Source organism: Simochromis diagramma, unplaced genomic scaffold (assembly GCF_900408965.1).
Source record: "Simochromis diagramma unplaced genomic scaffold, fSimDia1.1 OVJJ01000583.1, whole genome shotgun sequence".
NCBI classification, from domain to species: domain Eukaryota; kingdom Metazoa; phylum Chordata; class Actinopteri; order Cichliformes; family Cichlidae; genus Simochromis; species Simochromis diagramma.
In genome coordinates this window covers 2,541,972-2,560,617 of record NW_024387285.1, presented here as the reverse complement: position 1 = coordinate 2,560,617, position 18,646 = coordinate 2,541,972, and the positions used below count along the sequence as shown (strand labels likewise).

General features: G+C 40.5%; 1 protein-coding gene across 2 annotated transcripts in view; it reads right to left on the bottom strand.

Annotated features, from left to right (window-relative positions):
* The window catches only part of LOC120716109 (extracellular matrix organizing protein FRAS1-like), a 104,630-nt gene that overhangs the window by 56,807 nt on the left and 29,177 nt on the right, over positions 1-18,646 (bottom strand). The window contains exons 1-2 of one of the 2 annotated variants that reach the window (XM_040003489.1): positions 9,806-10,437; positions 2,180-2,211 (exon numbers count right to left, since the gene is read on the bottom strand). The exons of the other annotated variant lie outside the window; for it this stretch is intronic. Of the exons in view, the coding sequence (XP_039859423.1) occupies positions 2,180-2,211; positions 9,806-9,872 (99 nt within the window). The 5' untranslated portion in view covers positions 9,873-10,437. Of the gene's footprint in view, positions 1-2,179; positions 2,212-9,805; positions 10,438-18,646 lie in introns of those variants that run through there. 2 annotated transcript variants of the gene reach the window in all.

Genomic DNA, 18,646 nt, shown 5'->3' with positions numbered 1-18,646 from the left:
AAGACACAAAGTGCACAGCAGCAAATTTCCTTCTTTTCTTTTGTTTTTCCTCAGGTTCAACTGCTAAAAGGAGAAAAAGATATGTTAAGGCTGAATCGTTTCAAAGTGCAAGCTGTGCTAATAATGAATGACTTTAACAGGTCAGCTTTTCTTTCTTTAAGAAGCCTCGGGAAGGAAACGCATTAGAAACATCATGTAGACCCTCAGAAGTCTTCACTTAAACCTGGCTGACAAATTTCTTTAAAGACTCGCGGCTCTTTCAGCCAAGGTTAAAGTCGTGTAACTCACAGGAAAAAAACAAATCAGGGTTTTTATTAAATATATAAAATCTTCAAAGAAAAGTGTATTCTGATGAGGCAAAGCATTATGACCACCCCTGCCTCAGGTGCTGGTCGTCCTTTGCCAGCCTGTTGAGTGATTCCTGTTTTAATGGTTTGGCCCTTGTTGGCCTGTTACACCTGTTTTGGCTTAATATGTGTATTTTCACTGTGCACATTTCATGATAACTTTTTTTATGCAGCTGCATTCAACAGACAGCTGAAAGACAGACATTAAACAAAGAAAGATAACGACATTAAACATTTGAAAAAGCATTAGCGAAATGTAGTCAGATCAAAAAATGGTCTTTTGACTCCACCCACTATCTCTACGTATATATTATGACATAAAAGATACAGTCAAATGTATTCCACCGTCTAACCCCCATGAAGGGAACTCCTAAAGCTAACGTGGACAGTGTTAGTGCTGATTTTAGTGCCAGTCCACATTAGCTGACAGTCAAAGCCTCTTGCTGAGTATCTGCAAGCTGCTTTGCAACCCACCTCCAGCCCAGATCATCATTTATTCTTTATCAGATTTAATCACTGCAGTGTTTGTTGTTATTGATGCTTACTCTGTTCAGTAATGCTAATCTTGTTGCTGCTCTGCCCTCGCGGGGCTTTGCATTTAAGTTCAAGAAAGGTCACGGAGGTCCCAGAATAGAGCCATATAAAAAAGAAACTTTATTTTTCATGATTCTGACTGAAATATGCTTTAAAACCTGCAAAGTATGTCCACTTTATGTTTGTCCTCATCCTTTTTAACATGAAATATGGTGCGGAAGCCCAAGAACAAACCTGCAAAGAACCCTGATCTTAACCAACACCAGTTGGAGCACTAACTTGCCAAACCAGAAGCAACTCCTGCAGCTCAGCAACTTGACAAAGGTTTGCAGTTATCTGGAATTAACCAGACTAAATCTCTATCTATCATATCGGGGTGAGAGCCACAGCTTCCATTCCAAGTGCTTTGCTAGTAAAGCAACATGATTGGCCCATATGTTTCAGAATTTAGCTGTTGATTGGCTCTTTGGAGTCTATTAGATTTACCGCCATGGTTCTCTCTTGCAAAAGTCATCTCCCAACATCACCCACTTTTCCCACTGCGTCTCAGTGTGAAGAACTCATCAATACCTGGTCCCAGAATCAAGCAGACAGACTGAAACCAGAAGAGTGCACCCGTGTGGTGTAAGGGGAAAAGTTAATAGGCTGGTCTGAGTTTATAATCATATAAATTACATCTGTGGGCAACCCCCGGCTGCCTGCACAGAGGAACAAAACCTCTCCTCATCTGCCGATGCCTCTAGCCAAACACGACAACTTTAAACATTAAAATAACTCTCAGCCGGGTTTAAAGAATATAAAGCAGAAGCACACCTCAGAGCGAAGCGCTGGATGTTAGCCAATACCCAGCAGATCCACAAGAGCAAAGCTCATCATAAACTTCTTTTAAACTTTTTTTAGAACAGCCTAACCTTCAATTGGCAGCACAGCAGGAGACAGCAGCTCATCTTTGCCAGTGACCCTGCATCGCGCTCTTTCATCGCCATTATCAAACACAAAGCCGGGATCTTCTATACATTATTGATGAGACACATCTTCTTAGCTACTTCTCAAACAACAGAAGATGTGCAGCAACTCCTACTGATAATACCTCGTACCGCCTATCCTCGAATACACACACACAGGTAAGAGCTTCAAACGTCAGTCACACCAACCTGCTCAAGTCTCCAGTGAATAATGCACGAGCTAAGACCCATTAAGCCATATAAACACAACAGATTCTGTGAACAGTAGGGACGGAGATTTAAAGCGGTGCTAGACAAGAGGTAGGAGAGTACAAAAGGAGTTGGTGTACCTACCGCATGCAGCGCTCCCTCATAGATACAAGCTCCTGGGATGACATAGAAGGAAGAGAGGGAGAGATACAGAAAAAAACACACCATTAGTATCAGAGTTCAGTCTGAATCATACCTGTGAGATGATCCTGCAGATGGTTAAGCAGCAAACGAGCTGTATGAAGGATAATCAATTAGTTCCCCTGTTAAGATGCAGGTTTATAAAGTTCTTAGTGCGATGACAAGATCTGAAAGAGATCAGGACATGTCTGCAACACAGAGACTCGAGCCCAGTGGGATAATAATACAAAAACAAGCTTATAAATATTAAAGTTTCATGTTTGTAATTGACTAACATGCAGTTTTGACCAAACAGTTACACAGCAATGCACCACTTTGCTGTAGTTATGCTTCTAAAAAGGTTTGGAAATATGTAAACAGAGCTGGGATTTATTGAACCCCTAATAACTATGATACACTGCAGAAATGAGAGGGGGTAGCTGAGGCTGACAGGTTGGGTTCCTATTACACTGTAATCAGGTAATCAATGTTATTCACCTGCCCTGTGAGTGGTTTGATACTTATGGCTAATCAGCATGTTTAAAGACATAATCTCATGTGTGGATCGCCAAGCAGCCGTATCAGAAGAGACCACACTCGAGTTTTTATTCATCGCATTAACGTTCTAGATTTTAAAAAAATCTATTTCACTGATTACTATGAACAGAACAATGAAATGACTGTTATAATGACTGTTATTTTCATATTTTATACATCTATTATGTTATTAGACCAGCTGAGTCGCTTAAAATTTCCCACCAAAAATGGAAAATGTTATAATTCCCTAAAGCAGGGGTGTAAAACTCATTTTATTTCATGGGCCACATGCAGCTCAATTTAATCTTGAATGGGCCAGACTAGTGAAACGCTCCTTTCTGTCACTGTAAAGAAGTAAAACTACACATTTAAAATTAATGAGATGTCTTAATATAAGAAAAAGAAGTTTCAGTTTTTCTACATGTTGAAGAAATGTTGTAGTAAATAAAAAAGAGGAAATAGTTGTTGTCTTTTTCAATCTGGACCCAAGACAGGAACTTTTCTGTCATTTAATTATTTATCTGTTACTTAATTACTTTTGTGAACGGCAGCAGAAGAAGTCTTAATCAGGAGAAAAAGCTGTAAAGCTTATTAAAACGCAGTTAAAAATCCCAAATCTATCCCGTCCACATATTCCAAAGCTATCAAATGGGCCAGATTAGTCTTTGCCAAAGCATTTCTGGGCCCCAGGCCTTATGTTTGACAACCCTGCCTTAAAGCAACCAAAAGTGGCCTTTGGCCTTCTTCATATCTCACACCAGAATACAGACAGACTTAAAAAATAAACCGTAAAATCTTTGCACTAATAAAATCAGGGTGAAAAGGCCATCGTCTGACTGATGAATAATGTGTCGAATGTTTTTAAATTGGCACGTGGAAACAGCAGGTATGTGTAAGTTTAATATTTCTGGTCGAGGTCGGTCTGTGAGTAAGCGAGAGAAATGTGAGAAATGCCCAGTCCATGACAGAAAACAATCCTTGAGACTAAAAAAGCCTGGAAAGACTAGAAATTGCTTGCGAGGTTGAAAACTGGAACCTGAGTAGAGGAACCAGGGGAGTATTTACACTGGGTAGAGTAATTAACTGATTGGACACGGGTCCAGAACTATGACATTATGTGAAAACAGCCGAGTATCTAAAGAACCTCTATTCATCCACACTGCTTTTATCTGCAGTACCTTTACACCAGCTATAACCTTTCTCACTTCGATTGTGCTGCAAGCCAATCAGAATCCAGTAATGCATCTTCTTTGCTTTTTTCTGTCTCATTAAACCAAGCGTTTACCGACATTTGTATTCACGGTTCAGCTGGAAACAGCTGCCGTTAAAAAATTCCTTTAATAAATGTGAAACATGCAACCTTTAGACTGAAACTGCAGGGTGCCACTGATTATCTTTGCTCAATCTGAGAGCTAAATGTTTAACAAAAACACAAACAGACAGATGCACAGGCAGCACGCGCCTCGGCCCAGCCGGGGCTCCGAGCCTCACGACACCAGACCTGGGAAATCTAAGCTGCTCAGGGGAAAGTACAGAGGTAAACATTTACCATAATGGTCGAGATGGGAAAACAAGAATACAGTTACAGTTATGCCCTCATAAAGGATGCCCGAGAGCGAGTGTGTTTATGCTGCTGCGCCATGCTATAGTCTCTTTATCACACTGTATGGAGAAAGAGTGCTGTGTAAAATATAATCTGGTGGTTTAATCAGTTCGGGGAAGACACAGTGGAGAGGTTTACTCTTCAGTTCTGCCTGCTAAAGAAAAATCCAACTAACAGTTCAGATTGTAACTTTCCCTGCTCCCAAAGTACATGGAAATCCTTATTTTTGGTCTCACTTGTGTTTTAAACATACAGGCCTTTTAGATTATTGTGAAAATCATCTATGATGGGAACAAAAGTTTGCTCTTCGACTGTTTTTTAATGAATTTTATTTACACAAGCGTCTCATGGCCCTTTATATTTTAGAGGGAAAATTCCACAGATCAGATCCTCTATGAAAGAATTGGGAACAATATGGCCACGCCCACCTGACCAGCCCACGTGAGGTAGATGGAAAATTAGGATTCAAATACAAATAAGCACACTTCATGCATCAGCTGCTGCTTTTTCACATTTCAACTAACAAACTCTATTTGATAAACTAGTGATTTTACTGCAAATGACAATACAGGTTTTTTTGCTTTTATTTTGAAGGCAGCTTCAGTGTAAATGTGTTGCAACAAAGGTTTATAAAGGTTTTGAGTTTGCTAGCCTTGAAAGATGTCAGCTCATACTAAAAAAAGACATTTCAATTGAGAAAAAGAAGGAAACTGACTGTTGCTGAGCAGGAACAGACATCTGAACCTTTGCTGCAAAATCAACAGGAACTCTTTACAGAGTGACAGAGCAGTCGAGACTAGCTTTGTGATTAAACACAGAATTACAAAAAAAGCGCCGTTCTCCGATGGCGAGCTCATCAAAGAGTCCTTTGTGTACTGCTGTTAATTAATGCACTTGTTCAAACCAAATGAGAAAAAAGGAGGCAGTCGAAAATGTGCCCCGTTCCTGGTGAACCCTAACAAGACTGATCAAGGACATTCGGTTAAAAACAAAGCAGACGAGTTTAACTTTTTCTCCTCGGTTTTCTCATCTTTACTCCTGGACTACAGAAAGAGTTTGAGATTATGGAGCAGCTGGCAGCAATGCGATGAATGAATGAAACTACAACAGAGGCTGAAATGGGACAAACTGACAGATGTTACAAACGAAGGCTGTCCAAATCTGGCGGGGAAAAACATTTCTGACTTTTGAAGGCAAAAGAAAAAGTGAGTGAAATGAAATCTGAACTGAAATGAGTGTTTTTGCATTGTGTTATACATCAGGTGTAGTGTGAGTCAGTGCTAAGAATGAACCATCACAAACAGCTTAATTTGCCGCTGACAGAGCGCTTCAAGTCAGCATCACCACTGGATTTTTTCTTCCTCTTTCAAAGAGGAAAACATTCCACAGACAAGGAGACAAGGATCTCCCTTTATATGTGAACAAACATTCTCAGTGATGCAGTTTAACAAATCCAGAGAGAGATCCTCTCTCAGTGACGATCAGCTGTCTGTTATCAGCTCAAACGTTGAACCGACTTTAATGCACATTCAAGCCTAAAACAGACTAGATTTCTCTCGCTGGGGTCAGAGAAGTAAAAGACGAGCTGAAAAACTGCAGGTGCAATCAAACTACAAGCAGCACTTTGTATAAAGTTAAAAGTCTTTAAAATTTGTCAAAATGTGCACATTTTGTTCACAACTATTTTTGTGAAAGTTGTTTAAGTAGTGATAAATCGTTGGCGCTTTACTTGTTTCATATTCCCATTAGATAATTTACAATCATATCTTACCAGTTATAAAGAGAGCTTACTGGTCTGGTCCCCTACAACAGTTAAACTTTCTCATGTGGCCCCTTGGGAAAATTAATAGCCCACCCCGGGATCAGCTTATCTTCTATGAGGATATTTGGCAATGGTGGTAAGGAAGAACTCCCTTTTAACAGGAAGCGCTCCCCAGCTGAATGAGACTTAAGAAGGAGACATATTGAGGGATGAGGGCAAAGGGAAGACAGAAAAGATGAAAATATGGGAAAGAGCGGGCAAAAGTTGGTGACATGCAACAGTTGGATATAAAACGCATCAGAGAGAAGTGCTCAGTGCATCATGGGAAGTCCCCCAACAGTCTGAGCCTACAGCAGCATAACTAAGGGGTGGTTCAATGTCACATCGTCGTTTTTATCTGAAACGAAAGCTTGAAATTGAATCTTAAAAGTAGAGACGGTGTCTGTCTGCCGAATCCAAACTGGGAGCTCCATGAAATCGGAGCCTGACAGCTGAAGGCTCTGCCTCCCATTCTACTGCCACAGCACAGCAGTGGTGTCTCCCTCACGACTGAGGTGCATAAAACAAAACACTGTAACACCTTCTGTTAATTCTGGGTTTAATAGGGAGCCAATAAATAGAAGCTAATATGAGAGAAATATGATCTTCATGTATGGTCCCTGAACTCTTACTGCAGCATTTTTGATCAGCTGAAGGCTTTTTTCACTGAGCTGTTAATAAAGAACTACAAAAGTCCATCCTAGAAATAACATATCCACGAAGCAGCATTTCAGCTTCTCTCTGACACAGGATGTTTCTCATTTCTGTAGATGGATTGTTGAAAGTGCAAGTTAAAGGATACATCCTGGACAAAAAATGACTCCAATCACTGTAGTGATGGAGGCTGAGGGAAAGCCATCTAGAAAGGAAAGTATTGATTTATGATACTTGCACATTTCAGCATGATAGTCTCATAAATAAGTGCAACCTTTATTAGCCTTTTGAACTCAGTAACGCCAAGAAAAGATGCCGCATGACGGCTAAATGATGGTAAAAAATCTGTCTATAATCTGTGTTAATCACAGACCTTATTTCAGGAATTTAAGCAAAACTTTTTAAAACATTAACCTCCTAGCAATAAATAACATCTGGTTAGTCTCACTGCTGCACCTCAGAGTCAGGTTCAGCTTTTATAGGCCACATATCAGGTAATGAAACGAGGGCAGCTCCTAAACTTGGCCCACATCTGACCCACACAAGATACTTGCCAGTGTCATAACCGAGGTGTGAGAGCAACAGGAAGTCTGGATTAAGCACAAATGTGTCTGCTGAGACCAACAAAACCCAAACATGTATTGTCTTCATCATCATCGGGTTCTAAAACCACTTGAAACAGCAACACTGCCTCTATCCTTGTTTGGACTTTCATTCCTCCCTCAAATTTGAGGGAGGAAAGAACTTTGTTCGCTGGAAGATAATGGAGGATTATGGAAATCTGAAATAGGAAATGTTGTTCATATTTAGATTTCATTGTCCATTTTCACAAGATGATTCTTTGTGAACAGGATCTTAAGGTATTAAACAGTGTTTGCTGGCAGTGAAGCCTTAAATGTCTGATCAGCTCAGGACAATCACGGCCTAAATACGTGTAGACTTTGACAGTACAGGCTGAAAATAAGATTACTAACAAAAAACAAGGACTAGATTTGCACACGTTTTACCACAGCTTCATATTTTCCTTTGATATCACATGTTGACACAGTTTCATCATCACCTCTGAAAGAAATGTGCCACAAAATGAAATGATCAGCGCATCTTTTCGCTACAATAACCCAGAAATGCTTTGTGTTGAAATATAATCATTTGTACTGTTGTTCTAATCATTTAACTCCTGTGATTAACCCAAACTTAAGCCTGCAAACCACCAAATCAATGTTTATCAGATGAAAGTGCAGTCAAACTTCAAAGTGTTTAATTTACATAGACCCTGAGCTGGAATGCTTGCATATTCAACAATAACTGCCTGGATGAGTGCGACTCTAATCTGATTCGGTAGCAGATAATAATTCTGCAGATGCTCAGAGCCACACTCAAAGCTCTACAAAGGAATCTTAATTGAAAAGCACTAATCTCATCATGACTCCAAACATTTGTCCAGAAAACGCCGTTCTCAGCTCGGCTTTCAGTCCATCCTGCAGCACTCACTGTTGATCACATTTGAACATTTATAACCGTTTTGCTCTGCTCGCCGATGCCAGCATGCTCTCTTTTAAGCGCGGAAAGAAGCGAAGGGGTACCTTGCTTCATAAAAGTTTGAATCTGACTGAAGCAAGTCCTGCCAAGCAGAATGAACGCATGCCAAGAATAAGAGAGAGGATGCTAATGACTTTGGTAGGCATATGGTGCTGCTGCTGCTGCTGTTACATGCAGGCAGAGGAGGTTTTCACCTGCCAGAGACCAGGCTACAACATTAACCATGCCTCGGTCTGACAGGAGGAGTACAGAGAAACTATGAATGGGTCAGTTAAGCAGCAGCACTTGCACAGACCTGCTTTAGATTCTGCTCTTGACAGTCCTGTGCATTATAACTCCTCTAATGGGAATATCGTAGCCGTGCATGGGCAGCTATTTTAGATCTGATGCAGAGTTATGAATATTTATACAACACAGAGGCCGTGAGAAAGACTGGGTTTAAAAGAAAAGGTGTTTAGATATGAATATGAAAAACTACAACAAGTTCATGTGTTGCTTTTTAATTCAGATTCATTTGCAGTCTGTTGAATGTGACTCTGGGTACCTGCAGAACTATTATCCAAACAGAAGATTGTTTTGCTTAACTATGCCCGCCTAAATCGGGAGTTTAAGGGTGTATTTAAGTCTGGTCCTTTCTTTGAGTTTCACTTTCTCAAATTGACTTTGAAGTTTGGGTAAAGACAGATTTTTTAATTACTGTTAAGGTTATATGAGGTTACTGTATGTCTGTGTTTCAGTTAAGAGTATTTGTTTCTCGACAATTAAAGTCTGAAATTCTGTTTAAATAACTTCTGCAGCTCAGTTAAAACTGATTTTCTTTTGTCTTTTCAGTTTTAACTCGCCTAACAAATGCTTTTAGTTACTGAAACATAATCAAAGAGCACGTTTTGGTGAATATTCGAGCCGCTCTCCCTGAATCAGACATTTCCAGGTCCACTCGGAGAGCATTACTGACTGCACAGCTCAACCCTGGTGGAGTGTGCTCATTCAGAAATCCTATCAAACGAGTGTTTGTGTCATATGAAAGAGCTCATTTGAAATTCACCAGCTGACTTTTCTCTTCTGGGAAAATCTGTCAACCCTGAAGTTGGGATGGGAACTCTTATCCTTGGGTAGCAACACCCTGCTCTGGCTCACGGTCCTCCACCTGCGATTGTGGGTCCTGAGCAATTATAGCCTAAATTGCATTCATTTTAAGCTGAAAGTGTTCCTAATGGAAACGGTGATCGATCGCTCTGCCCGCAACTTTCACACCTCCACAAGATTTCTCTGCGCGTACTGGAACAATTCTTCACTCGGTGCTGGACAAAGTAGCTGATGTTGAACTAAATCCGATTTAGAGTCGGTGGATCTCATACGAGCGTGCATGGTGGTCCCTAATAACCCCTGACCTGGCTACGTAACAAGCAGGACAGGAGGACAAGTGGCTTGGTGAAAAGAGACTAGAAATACCAACCGTGAATCCCACGGGGGACGGTGAGGATCCCAGCCAGAGCGCCAACAAATATCCACCATCCACCCATGATCGTACAAAAAGAGGATTTAATCCAAATCCAGTCAGAAGGAAAAAAAACGGGATGTGTGTGTGTTTGTGTTCGAGTGTATCTATCTTAAATGAAAGCGGGTCTCTCTGTGCATTATTGGTGCTTTGAACACAAACAGAAAAGATCCGGGAGTCTTCAGAAGGAGCGGGGAGACGGAGCGCACCGGGTCCGACTCCTGAGCGCTGCGCGCCGGACTGGAATGCGGCGCAATGCCGAAACCTGGAGAAGTGGGTTATCCACCTCCTTCCTGTTCGCGTGCTCAGAGCTACCGGCTGGACACAAAACTCTGTTAAGAAAAAAGAGTCACCGACAGCAAGTTGTTCCCTCTTCAGCTGCAGCAGCAGAAGCCGGGACGCTTTTAAAAGCCGAGGCGCATGACGACGACTGGCGGCCGGAGTTTGAGCGCTCCTGCAGCGAGCCTCGCGCGTGTTTGAAGTCACTTCTTGCGGTGGACCGGTCTACTTGTCCTCCCGGAGCCCACCCCACTCCCTCTCCTCCTTCTTTTCCTTCTTGTTCGTCCTCTCCCCCTCTGTCAAAGAGGACGTCCCACCTCTCCACCCCCGCTTCCAACCACCCACCTCGCAGATATAATCTCACATGGTGGGGACTCTGCTCCCTGGGGATTAAAACATGAGGGAGAGAATTAGTTTTCTGGAGGGAATTTGGTGATCTAGGATCAGCTGAGGGATTCATCCTTTTAATCCCATTTTCAGCTGGAAATCTGACGTTTAAGAGAATAAAAATAAATACATTAAAGAAAAGTGGAGCTGTAGGCTGTCTGAACTCACTTTTACACCTCTGGGGTCATATAATTCCCCGGCGCCAATACTCTTTTACGGGAACTCGTGTTTGGAGTGATCTTAAAATAGTTTCTGTTTTGATGCCCTAAGTTTTCTCAGTCTCGAATAATCTTCCATGAATAGCCTCATTATGCTCTTATCCTATTATGTGCGTTAAATCTAAAAAAACTTGCGGGTTTATAGATGCTGAACTCTGTGTTACCTTTAAATGACTTGAGATTATGAAATTAAAAGGGCAGTGATTTTTTTAAACCAGGGGTCAGGATCCTCCAAGGGAATTTCTTGGACTCTCAAGATAATTACCAGTAAGGAAATATTGAATTCTCAGCGTTATTCCTTTAATCTAATTCCTGACAGCAATATTTGTAGTCCACGTTTGTCATTGTTAGGTCCGCGTTACATTGGCCAAATGTCAGGTGTGTTATAGCATTTGGTCCACATGAAAAAACTTCCTATAACCGATGTGGTCCACATCTGGCAACGCCAAAAGTGCCATAAGTAGCCCAAACGAGGCCCAGATTAGGGTCTGATGTGTCTGTGTGCTGTATTCTAAACAGCTTGACTTCAGATATCATTAAATGATTTAATTGTAAAAATAATATGAGAGCTGAGAGACACTGTCAGCTTGAAATCCAGCACCCTGAGACTGTACACTAAGTGGAAGGGAGAAGGCTGAGGACTGGTGAGTGTTATAACCAGTATCCAGGATGAAACATAAAGATCCATGAATACATCATGAAGATGGGCCACGGCTGATAGCGTGCTTAGGACTACCTCAGCCAGCAGAAACCTGAGACAGAAGAGAACCAAGGAGAGGAACCATCATTAAAGAACAGGCCTGTGCACAGTATGTACCAGTGGCAGATAGAAGGAGTGGTTGATATCGAGAAATCCAACCACTGGCTGGACAAAGCTGGACTGAAAGACAGCACAGAGGCACTAATCATGGCAGCACAGGAACAAGCTCTGAGCACAAAAATCCATGGAGGCTGGGGTCTACCACATCAGGCAAGATGCCCCTGAGACAATCCAGCACATTACAGCAGGGTGCAAGATACTAGCAGGGAGCGCATACATGGAACGCCATAACCAAGTGTACAGGAACATCTGTACTGAGTGTGGCCTGAAAGTCCCAAGGTCAAAATGGGAGACGCCCCCAGGGTGGTGGAGAATGACCGAGCTAAGATCCCGTGGGACAGTTTGACCGACGGACAAACTGTTGATGGCTAACCAACCGGACTAGTGGTGTTAGACAAAGAGGAAGACAGCCATAGTGATAGATGTAGCGATACCAATGACAGAAACATCAGGAAGAAGGAACCCGAGAAGCTGAAGAAGTACCAAGGGCTCAGAGAAGAGCTCGAGAAGATGTGAGGTGAAGATAACAGTGGTCCCCGTGGTAATCGGAGCACTAGGTGCGGTAACTCCCAAGCTAGGCAAAGTGGGTCTCCAGCAGATCCCGGGAACAACATCTAAGATCTCCTGTCCAAAAGAGCGCAGTCCTAGGAACAGCTAAGATACCGCGCAGGATCCTCAAGCTCCCAGGCCCTCCCAGGATCCGAGCTTGCCCTGCAGGGCAAGTGTTTGCAAATCAGTACTAATTGAGCAATTCATGTAAGTGTCATTAATTTGTGTAATTAAAGTAAAAATAAAAACTCAATTATAATTATATATTGGTTTTGTGTGGTATTTATTTGTGAAGTGAACTACCAACTTGTCTCCTGTCTAGGGTGTACAGGTACCTTAGCACAGCTCCACCGTAAATGATGGGTATAAGACTTTAATAATAAAGGTTTTATTACTGAGCATAATTCCAGGGTGTCAGTTACTGACATTTAGTCAAAGCCTCTGCTGTCTCGACATTCAAGCAGAAGGTTTCCTTTAGTGTTGCTCAGTATGTGTGACCACAATACTGAGACCAGCGTCTCTCCTACTTTGTCATAAATTAACCCAAACCTGACCGAGTAGTTTTGGTCACAACTTTGCGTCCAGGTTCACAGTCTGTGATTTGGCCACCACCACATCACACCACCTATGTCACTAACAACTTTATAATGGACACTGTTTAAAACATTACACAGTATTTACAACTTTCCAAGAACCATCCAAATAATGTTTTACAAATTAGTAAATATTGCTTTCAGTTTCATGCTTTAATAAAAATAACTGATAATTAAAGTTAAGCAACTGTATTTTTACCTTATGGACATGATTTTCTGAGACTTGTAAACACATATTGTTAACAGCAACATAAAAACGTGTCCTTAATCAGAAAAGAATAATTCAACTGATGTTAACAAGGGAGGAGACCACAGACACTGAGGTATTTCTCATCTTGTTTTCAAACCTCAAAATCCATTATTCAATTTTTGAGGTTCCATGGGGCTTTTATATATTTACGATTTTGCTGAAATCCTGGCAGAAGTTTAAGAGATTCCCTTTAACACTATCCGTTTTACACAGAAACTGAATATTTTGGGAAAACTGATCAACTATCGACTTGCTAATTAACTTTTTTTTAGTGACTTTATTAGTCAGGAACATATTATTACTACTAACAATCTCCTTTAATTATTTAAATATTGTCTCATGTGAACCTTTTATTGTCTTTTTTTTGTTTTTCCTCTAATTTAAAATTTAAACATTTAAATTTAACATAATTTCAAACAACAAATCCTGTTTACCTTGACCCTGGTGGTATGGAGGACAAAACAAGCCAAAATAAAAATAAAAAATAAAAAAACAGAGAAAGAAATTTTTAGATTTTAAAAAAACAAAATAATTTAAAAAAAAAAGATTTAAAATGTCTTGATGCATGCTTAATAATCCAGGGAAGAAAATCCCAGAAAGTTGTTTCTCTTCATCTGGATGTTTCATTTTCGGTGGGTGACTTCTTCGATCCAACGGACTGAACAGGTCACTTGAATGAGTGATGAAGGTCAGTTTTATTTTCTTCAGTGATTTTGTTCATATTATTTATTTCTTTATTTTCTAGTTTTATTCATTTATTTGGGCAGTCTTGGTCTTCCATACAGTATTATGTACTTACTTTGTTGTTGTTTTTTTCAGGGTAACGGGATAATCTCCTCTACTCTTTGTATCTAAAGTCCTGTCACTATCTTACAGGAAGTTGGCAAACTTTTTTTTTTCAGTGACCATTTACTTAGTGCTTCATTTTCCCCCCAGTTTGCTTTTATTTCATCCACAGCTTGCTGATCTACCTGGGAGCTGCTTTCCCCCCTCTTTTTTCTGTACAATAACTAACTATTGTATGTCTACAGCTTGTTTTTCAGTGTAATGTTTATCAGCAGGAGTGCAGCATTGAGATTCCTCAGGGTCACATGGCAGTAACCTGATCTCCACTCAGTCCTTTTGTCCTCTGCCAAAACAGGGATCAGAATCGGTTTTGCCTTTGAACAAGCTTTCTTTTCTGCTGCTTTAATTCTGCTGCTGTCTGCACTCTTCAACTATTTATAACCAGCTCCCCGTCTGCAGTGACAAAGGAGAAGATTAAAAAAATATATAAATATATATAGCAGGTTAAATTCTGGCCTCCAACACAACCAAAAATATCTATATCATTTTGACATGTCATGAGGGCTCTGGTGAGATTATACCTGACCTCATATTAAAGTCAGGCTTGGAATGGAGGTCTTATAAATCTCTGGTTATAACTATAGAGACATCATCGCTGGCCATAACCACACAGCAGACTCTTCATGATGTGTGTGACTAAAGGCTATGTTGACAGAAATTGTATCTTAAATATGTTTCTGAAATCCCATTGGTGTGGGGATGGGTAGATAAGGTGAAAGGCAGGACAGGACACGACCTTAGCGGTCATGATGCCAAACTAGTGCCTTACAGTGAATGGATGGACTCGCTTGGTAGATCAGAGCGGGGGTGTAGCTCAGGGGTAGAGCATTTGACTGCAGATCAAGAAGTTCTCTGGTTCAAATCCAGATGCCCCCTGCTTTATGAATAACCTAAACACCTTTCTTCACACTTCAGCTGATACAGTCTCATCATGAACCTTCTAGAAGTTTAAAGGATGTCAGTCCCCCAGGTCTACATTCAGTTTTCAACTCCCCTTTTTGATAAATCTTATATTTATAGCTGAAGCTGGACACAGAGACTAAACCTAAACCACTCTGTAGTTATGCAGATTTAGGCTCAAGCTCCTGGAGAAATTCATTTCTTTCCATGCACCCATTCATTTACATTACACCGTGCTTCTAATTAACTCCTGTCTTCTCTACTGCAGTTTGTTTTATCTTCTTTGTTTATGATCCTGTCTTCTCTTTCCACTCATGTACAACTGTTTACACCCTCCCCAGCGGCTGCACTTCCCCGTGTCTGGAGGTCACTTTAACTAGAATTTTCTCTCTAATAAAGTGGAGTCTTTAAAATGCGAAATAAAGTGCCTTGAGACAAATGTTGTTGCAAACTGGCAGCATATTTAAAATAAAGCAAATTGAACATACGGGAGATTTTGGACTGGACTGTTAGACTAAACTCTCCACCACTAGATAAAAGAACATCTTCTCTCCATTAAATTTCCAGAGACAAGATGGACTGAAGCTGTTCTGAAGCTCAGTATGATCTCTCACCAAAAAATAGTTAACCGGAAATAAGCCGCAAATCCTCCAACGGCTCACGGAGGAGTTAACAAGCTAATGCTGCTGGTATTTCTGCAGAATAGAAAGAGCAAGAGCAGTTGCAGTTTTCTTCAGTCTTTGAGACATTTTAGTTTAGTTTGTTGATGTGAAATCACTTCCCAGCCTCTCTGTCCCCAAGAAGAACTCTTTCATCTCGGCGAGAGAAACAAAGGAAGTAAACATCTTTACAACAACAGCCAGATCAGTATGAAAAACCACAGTTTACAGACAGACAGACCAACCTGTGAGAGTCAAGCTGGCACCACAGCAGCATTACTGCATGTCAACAAGAAGCTCGTTAAAGGCGGTTTCATGACTTTTACTGTTTCCAGTTTTTCATTGCTTCTTTCTATAGTCTGTTTCTTTTGCTCTCCACCCACCAAATCCTATTAAATTAGTTGCAGCAGCAGCAGCAGCCGATTCCCCCACAGGGACCAATAAAAATTCAAACTTAATCTCAATCTCACTCTGAACGTCAACCCTGCACAGCATCACAGGATTAATGTCTAATAGGCTGCGCTAAGTCAACGCACAGCTTGAAAGGATGACTCTACTCTTGCTGTGGTTTGGACATAAAAGACGTGGGATACTTCCCAAAGACTTGCTAACATCTAAAGATGTTTGAACCACGAAATAATGTGCTGGGAGGGTTGAGAGTGCAAATCTTAGCTTCTAAATTGAGTTACTAAAACACTGTTTTTCACTTCACCTTCAACTCACAGGTTTAACTTCAGGGTTATTTATATCATTCACAAACTTGAACTAATAAAGATAATATTCAGTACAGAGAAACTACAGCTGGAGGAGCTTAAACTGATGGATGAAAAATTTATGGAAAATGACCCCAATTGCAATGTTTTGGGAGTTAAGGCAAAAAAAGGCTTCAGTTTTACCTGTGAATACATCTCAAGCATCCACAACATAATCTAATGCAAGATTATACATGATGTGCAAGTACATGTCTACTATTAAAATCTGTGAACATTTTTTACTTCACTACTTTTTATATATTAGTGGCCTCATGTAAGAAAATCTAATTTTTCCCTCAGTGTCAGTGCGGCTTTATCTCCTGGAATGAGCTTCAACAGGTTGGAGGAAGACTTCCGTTTAACCCTACAGGAGTCTGGAGTGCAAGCTATGTAAACACTGCCCCCTGCTGTTCAGCTGGTAGTATTACACGTGATTTTATACCAGTTTATACCAGGATGACCCGGGATGAAAATTTGTGGTTGTGGACATGGGGCCCCTCACTTTGCATAACAGCTTAATTATTCCCCCAGTGACCCAGAACCTGATTCTTTTTGGATACCAACTTCTTAAATGTGTTTATTTGTCATTCTCAGGTAACATAAGAAAAATGAAGCCATTTGTATGTATTATATATGTATTTGTTTGAGTGGGGATTAGCTCAAACCTTTAAACATGTCGACAGCATGAATTGACTCATGATTGAAGCCTAATGACTTTACAACAAAACCAAAATCAATTAGTTAAAATCATTAAATGCTTTATAGTTTATTGTATTTGAGGACATGTGGAGATTCAAGCATATAGAGATGTTTATATGTTTAAACGGATTTCAAAGCTTTTGTTAGCTGAAAAAATGATAATTAGCTTTCACTGACCATGTGGTCATACAACTATAAATAGAAAGAATAAAAAGATAAAATAAATAAATAATTCAGACAAAACCCCCTCAGACTGTTTCTGGACCTCCTGTCATTCTGTAAAACAATAAGAGTACAGCTGATTTATGGGTTTCAGTTTGCCATGTTGTGTTATCATTAATAAACGTCACATTCCTGTCTTGGTCACCTTTTGTCCCATTTTGCTCTCCTGGGATTTCCTTCTTCGAAAGAAACAGATAACAAAAACAACACGAGCCACAGAACAAAAACTTTATTGACTACAACGCACATATACACATATCTGCACCCTCACTCCTCCTTTTCTTGGTGATTTCGGGGAGAACATCTTCGCTCTTGAACCAAAAGCTCACTGGTGTGACTGGCGATGATCGCTCGCTCAATGAAAGGTCCTGATACGGAAAGAGGAAAGAAAGGAAGAAAAAACGCTTGTCGTCATAAAGAACGGCTCTTTTAAGTGGAGCAGAAGCCAAACACAGACTGAAAACTGATATCTGCTTAATTGCAGGGCTGATGATCACCATCGACTGACAAATGATCCACCTCCCCTTCTGCTGCAAGTGTTAATGACAACAGATTTGAAATTAATGAAGTCAAACACATCACAAAAGGAAGATATGGGGCGGAGGTGGGTTGCAAAGTGGCTTGCAGGTATATAGCAGATGTAGGAAGTCTAAAGGAGCTTAGATGGCAATGAAGCTCCCAGCAAAGAGTTGCTGTGTTGACATTAATGACAGAGGAGGTTGTGATTATTGAGTCAGCAGAGTGTTCACGACTTCTTACGCACTCCGTGACTCTGCTTTGTAACTTTATGCAGTTTACATTTTGTGGCTGAGCTGCTGTGAATCCCAAATGTTTCCAGTTTGACATATACCACATAGTTACCTTAGAATATCTAGGCTCACATTTGGCCTCAAAGCACTGATGATATCTGAGCTTCAGCAATGTATTTGTATCAATGTATTTTTTTCATAAATCCAAAAATACCCCCACCGTCACAACGCAGCTACCGATAATACTGGTTACAGACTCCTGTTTGTCAGATTTACAGAATAAATTCATACTTTTAATAAATAATTCACATTTAAAACATTTAAATTTACAAATGAAAAGTTCTGTTTCTCCAGGCAGAATCTCCACCATGTCCGAGGTAACCTGGACTGACTCGTATTACTGAGACACTACAATCCTAAACCTGTTAATGGAGCATCATCTTGCATTAAGTTATGTTAAACAGCTTCTTTCCATCTCGTCCTCTTTTCTCTGTCTTTGGCTTACAAACTCCCTGCAGTCTTATTTCTCTCACGTATTTACTTTTAACATACTTATGAATAGTTATTTCAGCACTGCGTTCCCCGTCGTCTCCCGTCCTCTGCATTTATTATTTTTTATTAGCATATTACATCTTTGGTCGTGAATAACTCCCATCAGCCCCTTGGGGGGAGCTGGTCTTCTTCATACCCACACGCTGTATTTCCGCACTTCTCTCTCTGTTTTTAAGCACCTGTGAAGTTTACTCTTGTTTTTGCCCACGCTGCTGCCATTAGCCTCTGTCTAAATGACTCTTAAAAACAGTAATGGAAATAAAGAAGCCAATCTAACAGTAAGTATTCCTGATATTCGCATTTTCTGATGCTTCACTACTGGTT